At 41.5% G+C, this 8,499-nt stretch overlaps 1 protein-coding gene across 1 annotated transcript; it reads right to left on the reverse strand. All coding sequences in view use genetic code 11, as the record gives it.

Moving 5' to 3' along the window:
* Positions 1–606: 606 nt before the first annotated feature.
* EGR_02200 (T-cell immunomodulatory protein) lies at positions 607–6,728 on the reverse strand (the record flags this gene model as incomplete). The annotated part of the gene is made up of 14 exons (XM_024491449.1): positions 607–790; positions 878–960; positions 1,247–1,513; positions 1,719–1,814; positions 1,915–2,235; positions 2,338–2,432; positions 2,786–2,929; positions 3,508–3,608; positions 4,016–4,130; positions 4,450–4,837; positions 5,068–5,343; positions 5,569–5,904; positions 5,942–6,117; positions 6,581–6,728. The coding sequence occupies 14 exons, from the start codon at positions 6,726–6,728 to the stop codon at positions 607–609; spliced, it is 2,730 nt and encodes a 909-aa protein (XP_024353955.1).
* Positions 6,729–8,499: the final 1,771 nt, after the last annotated feature.

Here is an 8,499-nt window from a genome sequence, read left to right on the forward strand (position 1 = left end):
GCTTGTCCAGAACTGACACGAGCTCCGCGGCTGACATTAAGAATAACAGGCAGCCACGTGGTCATCTCACTTTTGTCTTATTGCGCATTCAACTGCTCGAGCTCTTCCATCCACGCAGTTCGTACCTTCGTATCCACGATATAGTTGGAGGAGGGGGGACAACTAAAGCCCTCCAGTCTCTCTGTACGTTGGTAGTAAATTCGCTTTTATGCTGATATGGCTTATTACAAGCTCATATATTGAGATATCAACGACTCAAAAATTCTACGAATCGGTGCGTCAGCCTAAAAGGTCATAAGGATAAAGTCTTACCGGGGCAAATAACACTGACACATAAACCACCTAGACGGATGCCTGATTTAAGCATAAAACCTCCAAATATCCGCATCACACTACTATTGGCGGTATGCAGGCGCCCAAGAACTAGAGGAAAGACCTAGACGACGGATAGGTTAGTGCAGAAGTAGTTCTTCAGAATAAAGCAACACAGGCGGGGAATATATAAAGTTCAATAGTAGAGAACTGCAAAGAAGGATGGGTCGGAGCACGCTACATTTGAATGTTAGCATGGATGAAAGACTTATAATGTCACGATCATTCGACCTTCTACATTGCATCAAAGTGAAAACGTTGAGATTCCTGCATCCTTTCCTTTTGATCGGAACGAACTTCGAGATATTGAAGAATAGCGACAACGACAAGAAGAACGATGCAGGTGACCAGTAACGTGATTGCCACATATATGACCTTCATATCGTAGAGAGGTTGCAAGAATAGCTTGGCTTGCCAACTATTCGATGAAGCGAAAATAAAGGGGAAAAAACGTTTCCGCTTGCAGATAAAATGTAAACAGTGAAACTACCGGAAGAAAACTTACTTTGAGGGGTTATCAGGGGGGTACGGAACGACAACCACTTGGGCATTCGGAACGATAAAGGTGAGCTTATGTTTCCGAGCTTGCTGCATGTAGGAACAAAAAGCAAATCAAAGGCACAGTTTTAAAGCAAATCAACACAAGTTGTGCAGAGTTCCATCCCTACGCCCGGAATGTACAGTGAAACTATTGGAATTGCTAGTATGTTACAAAAGTCGAGTGGCGAATCACAAAACTCCAGTTAAAGACCAGTATATTTGTCAAAAGTGGTTCACATAAGCGAAGACTCTCTCATATAGGCTAAAACTTGAGGTAACTATCTCTCCTGATCTTGAACAAGTGAGGTTCATTGCTGGAAATGTCCGAACTTACCTGTGTGGGAGCAGGAACGGAAACGGGTACATTTTCGATGTAGGTCGCAAAGTCACCAAAACCGAAGGTCGTGAAAGGTAGTTGGAGAGCACCACAGCAGGAGGAGGTGACAAACACAGCACTGGAGCGGATACGTCCACCATCAGCGCCTTGCGTTTCGTAGGAGGCACGGAAGCCGTAACCTGGCAGCCCGTAGGGCAAAACACCGTCGGGACACTGACTTGGGCTGCCACAACGACCGGTTGTCAGCATAACCTTAAAATACGGCTGGGTGAGGTACAAAAGTCGCACAAAACGATTTGACATATTAACTGGTAAGAAACGCTAGGATTTCCTCTAATTATGCTAAGCGCATCGAAAACGGAGCGCATCTAAAGGTAGTTTTGAAAGTAATTATGGTGGCAATGTCACTACATTGCTTAGGATGAAAATAAGCACAAACGCGGAAACAGAAGCCTGATTGAACGCTTACTTTCAAAAAGTAGGCCTCCTTTGTAAGCTTCTGCATATAAAGAGAAGTACTGACTCCCCCTCTGCCTTCGTAGGACATATATAAGTCCAAAATACCCTAAAATAGAATATGTAATACAACTCATTAGTAGGAAAATGTTCCAGTGAATTTCACGATGGACTGTGTAGAGAGGGCTGGGGGCAAAAATAAAACTCACATCCTCATTGTAGTCATAGAAAGCGATCTGTTTCAACGTTTCCTGAGATTCAACTCCAGGCAAAAGGTAAGCCTGGAATCGAACCTTCCCTCCGGCACCCGCAAGATTGCGCAGAATGGCTGGCAGAATGATCGGCCGTAAGCCAGAAGTACGAGTACATTTGAGGCCCACCGCAAGGTCTGGATAACCATCGAGATCAGCATCGCCTAGAGAGAGGCCAATGATGGCCGCAGACGAAAATTGGTCGACTGAGGCAGGTGCTAGAGAGCAACTGCCCTCCATGTCTGGAGGGTTCCACTCCACAGCAATCGCCTCCCATACCTAAAAAAAGTAAAAATTTACTAATGTACTTCATCTAGCAGTGATAAGCGGCCCATAATTAACGGGTAAAAAGAAAGAAAAAGGCGTCCTTTCCAGACATACCGCATTTCCAGTCAGTGAGTGCATGAAGATATAGGAGTGCCTGCAGGTATTATCGCTACAACCCGCAATCAACAGTTGGATTCTTCCTGACATGTCTAAAAAATAACGGTAACTAAAAATAATCTTGTTAAGAAGGATGATTGATGCAAACATTACAAGCGATAGTTAAACCCAAAAGTTTCAATATACTTCTGTACATTTCAATGACCATATCACGCAATGAAATTTGTGTATCAGACAGGATAATTCAAAAGCACCACTTTCGTGGAACTGAAATCTCAAGAAACAAATGGAAAATCAGTTTTCCACTAAATATTGTATTAAACATGATAGTTTTAAAAGACTTAAATGTGCACTACAAAAAGCCCGTGCAAATACCAACCATGCAAGAGGTTTACTGGTATAATTTTAACAATCGCTGTGGCTATACCCGTGAAGGCCGACTCACCAAAATCGCCAAAAACGAGTTTCCCTATAGGCCTATTTGCACCTTTAAGTTCAATTGGCAATGGATAAGAAGAGGGAGATCCATCACCTTTTGGCGTCAAATCATTGAAAACTTCGATTGTATCCACAGCAAGGGCTACGAGAGCTGAAAAAAAAAACAATGCAAACACTACTCGCTTCAGACATTGTATTGAGCCAGTCGTCAATCCCTACTGCAGATATTTAGCGTTCGATTAATAACGATAAAAAGCATCAAGCGCTGGCTTAAAAAGGGTAGCGTCATTTGGGGGAAAACCAGCATTAAGAACGATTGCTTCAAATGAGAGCGGAATGTGTTCAAGCAAAGTGTTCCATCAGAAAAAAGCATTGATTAAGTGCTCCTTGAGATTGGTAACGAGAGGTGGATTTTTGGCAATCAATTGCTAACATCAAGTGCTAGTATGCCTCAGGTGCTACTTTGTAGTCGTAATGAAAATCCTAGAAAGCAGTGTAGGTAAACCAAACGGTGTATTATCTCGTATTTTAATTAAACATTATTTGCAGAAGAGTAGAGCCTATACCTTTTTCCATAATACAAACCACTTGATTGATAATTAAATGGAACAGGACAAGCGTATATCAAATATTTTCAAACATCGTAAGGAAAACAACCACAGCAGTTTGAATCGTGTACCACCAGCATAAAAAATTCCAGCATTATGCGGGTAGAATCAACACACTCACATGGATTGGGATTAAAGGCGAGAGATACAAATCCAGCACTACTCAGCTCAGACAAGGATGTGGCTGAGTGCGTAAAGTTTTGCAGCGAAAAAGCATTTGGTCTAGTGCAAAAATGATCAAACAGAGATATAGCAAAAACTCGTCATCGTAAGAAATATAATTCACCTTGCTCCCTGAGTCAACGCCGTTTTAATGAGCAGAATATATTGTCCAATCGTCACAAAGACATTAAAAATAAGAAGTAATCGTATGTCAACCGTTAACGGTATATTATTAAAAGTAATCGGAAATGGTTACAATCAGTGTAAATTTTGCGGAGAAAAGAATTAGTCGAAACAGACTAAATTACCGAATTCGACTACTATGCAGAACCACATTTCCTATCTGATACGAAGAAGGAAATCAGTGTCCTGATTGGTGTAACAAATTAACCAATTTAAAATGTAGCGCTATTTATAGTAAACCATTGGAAAATAAACTATTGAAAGGAAAAGTGCCTTGTGCTTACTCGCCCAATGCGACAACGCGATGATTCTCCATTTCGCCGTAGACATCGGCAATCATATCCGCATTGACATCACACACCAGCGGTTGGGTCGCAAACGATCCAACGGAACGGGTTACTAAAGTGCAAAGGATTAGCCAGCGAAGCAGATAGAAATGGAATTGAGCATGATTCGGTACGATTTACAGCATCTGTTTTGTGCAGCAGGCTTAGAGTCGATATTTTAATGAAAAATAAACTACGTTAAGACACTAGTTCAAATTGCTTTGATTGAAGACTACTTTATTGAAAAGGTATAGAACAGCATAATCGGAGAAGAAGCAAGAAGTTTAAAGGCCCTATCTAACTTGCTGTAGCCATAAAGAATAGCGAAGTGAAGTATTTTACGGTGATATGAAGTAAAAAAAGTATCTAAGATGGTATAAGGATGAGCTTACCATTCTTTCCCCCATACCATACATTAACACTATATTTAGAGGTGTCTCTGAAAACAAGAAGAAAATCTGCTACAGAGTCGCCGTCGAAGTCAGCCACAGCGATGCTTCGGAGAGGGAGAGAGTGCGTCAGAGAAATTAATTTCTTCCTCTCGGGTTTACCGTCAGTCTGCTTGGCATTCGGCGCCAAGAGGGCGTAGAGAGCCGATTCACTTGAGGATAACACGATGGCATCCGTTCGTCTGTCCGTATTAACATCAGCAAAAGCGGCCAAATCAGCATCCGACCAGGAGGCAACCAAGGAGAAGCTCGAGCCTCCAGGACCTATGATGGCCACACACTGCACGCCCAGAAACCAAACAGTCAGGATATACGCGTATGCTCGCATTTTCTACAGAATAGGATGTCATGTAACCTTACTGAAACATTTAATAGCATAATGTTGTTTAATGTGAAAAAGCGTAGAGGCGTGAGATGAAAATGGTTAGCCACGTGTTGACCAGCACACAAAAGCTGGAATTAGAAAACTAAATGCCTTTATTATACACTCTTTGAAAAAGAGAAAAGCACAGAGGATTGTTAAGTACTTGGACAAAAGAAATTATGCCAAACTAGACCGACAGTCAGGACTGCAATCGCTCCGTAGACAAGCAGACTCTGATTGACAAAACCCAAGGTAAGGGAGGAGGCTGAAGGTTTTTTGATAGTACGACCGACTGCTCGTCGATCCTCAGCCTTCTTGAGCAACCTCTCTGGTCGTATTTTTAAGTAAATGTCAAGTGCACACTGAATCAGTTTTTCAACATCGTGCTTCATTGGAAGGTGAGTGAGTGCATGATGTAGTTCTCCGAAATCATCAGATGTCGAACTTATTTCTTCTGTACTGCATATTATCACCTAAAAGGAATGATATTCTGTCAATTGCACAGTCCGAAGTTATTTAATGAAGCCAAATATGACGTATTAATTGCCAACCAAGTAGGTAGAAAATCGAGTTAGAACTGTAACACTTCAGCGCTGGAACTAAGTTGGAATATAAAGACTGCAAGAGACTTTAGGAAATAGCACTTATACGGAGCTAAGCTTTGATCACATAGACTATCTTGTAGATCAAAAACTCACCGAGACAGACAGGTAGATCAACATACTAGGCTCAAAGGCTATGAAGAGATCGTACAACCGGTGGATATCATTGCTGTCTGAAAGGATGTGAGTGAACCAAGTGAGAAACCATGAGAGTGTGAAAAAGGGCTCAAAATTCAAGGCCCGAAATCTGAACCAAATCTCCGGGGATGTAAGCTGAAGAAGATCAAAAACTAGCTGAAGTGTTTCCGACGTAGCATCCATTGTCTCCTGCATAAAAACATTAAAATGTTTGGGAACTAGTTGTTTAAGAACTGCAAAGGCTTCATCTGGACCGAGAACCGACAGAAAAGTGTAGCAAACGTCATGAAATCCCTACGTAGGAAAGTTGGATAGAAATTCAGTAACTTACCTGATAATAATGAAGGTTGGGGTATTCGGCAAGAATAGACAAAGCGAGCCGTTTGGTCTCTGTAACTAAATATTCATTCTCCTCTGATGATAAATTTTTTGGGATCATAGACCCCATTCTACGCACATCCAGTTCAATCTGTCTAGCTTGAGGATGATTCATCAGGTCCGGCATCTCTATGGGGGAGATACCATTTCGCAACTGAGCGCTTTTATCGAACTTCATCAAAATCAAAAAGTTATAACATGTTCTTGTTTCTAATGGAGTACATGGAGATATCTGGATTCAGTAAAAAAGAAATCCTGGAAACAATACTAAGAATAGATCGATCAGGGCTAACATACTAGCAACACTTAAAACCAAAGAAGCACGTAAACAAGTCCAAACTATGTAGAAATCGCTCAGCGTTCCCAAACATCTATAATGAGGTAAAATATAATACTTTTCGACAACTCAAAGTTACGTAGCCCAAATATAAACTGAGATAGAGAAGAGGAGGCTTCCATGATGAAGAAAGCAAAGAATAAAAAGGATAATTACAGCCTTATAAAATTAATTACAAATAAAAGTCCATAAAATTACTGTGTGGGTTCTTAGGATTAGATAATCCAAGCCCAGATAAAATAGGCCAAACTTTACGCCTTACGGTATCATTAACGAGGCCATATCGGGATAAAGACCAGAATTTGAGGCGTTGAATATCATAACCACTTTCAAAGTGCTTAATAATAATACCAGCTTTTTCTGACTGTTGTGCACAGGAAGAAGCATATGAGTCCAACGGCATAAAGGGAGGAAGTATGAGAAAAAGAAGGGACAGACACCCGGCACAATTCAGGCTAATCAAATACAGGGGAAAATTGTTTTAATTTATTACCTCCAAAAGAATGTCGTAATCCGGAAGAAGTAGGAAATTCTGACTTAACATTGCGTCTGAATAAAAAGCAAATTACACCTAAATCCAAAAGTTAGAGGTATTGATAATCTAAAAAGACAGTATAAAGCGTGAAGTGAAAAGAAATATTAGGAAGGAAAAGTTACCATTGCATTTATGCACATTGAAGCCAAAACAACTAAGAAAGGGGTTGCTTGTTCGAAACTACAATTCCACGATTACAAATACGTGGTCTGAATTTATGTGAAAGGAGAGAAAAGGAGGCATTATTAAGATAATAATGACCCCAAAAGGTTAGATTTTCGTGTGGTAATCGCCTTACAATATCTTTGATACGAATAGAGGAGAAGTTACTGTACTGTAGTGTAGCCTTTCAAGACTTCCCTGAAGACAAATGCAGCCATAACATCCGTGCAGAATATGTATTCACTTGGTGCAGATGGGCTGGGGGCTGTTGTGCATACAATTAAGGCATTACAGTAGTGTCTTGATTTAATTCTAGGTACCTTATTAGCTTCAAGGGACTACTGTCAGTCCGTTAACATTGTTATCTGATCGTGTCGCCTATTGAAAGTATAGATCGCAGAGACTGAACAATCCACACAGTCAAACACAGAGTTAGGCAAATATCAAATCACCATGTAGTCTACTTCGTTCGTAAAGTGCTGCCCTCGACATCAGTCTTCCACGACGGTCATCTAATCGTAGTACGTGCCTTGAGAGCCACCCAAGAACAAGTCAGTAAGTTCTCAAGTAAAAGAGAAGACATTTGATCGTAATGTCAAAGGGACATCTAGGCGATTCGGCTGTACTTCGAGTTCGTCCTATTTATAAACCATATTGGGAAGGAGGGATTCATCGGTTTCCTACTACTCAGAGGCGGACTATGGTTCACAGGCAGTGCATTTCTCATGCAAGTCGACATCCGTGGAAGCACTAGCTGAACAAATAAACACACGCTCATTAATTAACACGGATATTTACTAGCTTTGGTAGGCTAGCATTCTGTATCCACTCGCCTTCGTCACTTTGCTTCCCACTTAGTGCTGCCCAATCACATTCATCCGATCATCGCTCGTTCACTTATTTAACACCTACACAAAGGTATCCCAGATGGATGCATAATAGACCTTTCCAAATCGTTAATGTCTGGCGTTGCCTCCGATGTTAGCTGACTTCTTGCTAGATGTGAGATAGAGGTGGCCATCAAAGGTAGACATAATTTTAGGCCCACTGCTGGGAGTTACGGCGGATTCAGACATCCGCAACAGGCGGTCGTCTCCTGTGGCGTTAAGGTGTGGGAACCAGCCCTAGAAATCAACATGGTATGCCTTTGAGTAGGGTTTGCTTGCCGCTGCTGCAACTGTGGCACTGCGAGACTTCAGTGAAGTGGAAATAAGCCCTACCAGTATGGAAGACGAATTTTTGACAATTTGCTCATTCACTTATCTTTTGTCTTCCAGCCACGGTCTCGAGGTGGAATCGCAAACCACGGAGTCTGAAGAGGCCGTGTATTTAAGCACACGAGAAGTTCTTGAGGTTGTCGGGTGGAGTTTGGTGCAAACTGCGATTGTTGATGTCATCTGATTACAAATTATCAGTTTGTTTTTTCGAGAGAAGGCAATTCTCATGGTCACAGCGCTCTCAAAATCCGATATCAGTC

This window comes from Echinococcus granulosus (genome assembly GCF_000524195.1).
Source record: "Echinococcus granulosus chromosome Unknown EG_S00010, whole genome shotgun sequence".
NCBI lineage: Eukaryota > Metazoa > Platyhelminthes > Cestoda > Cyclophyllidea > Taeniidae > Echinococcus > Echinococcus granulosus.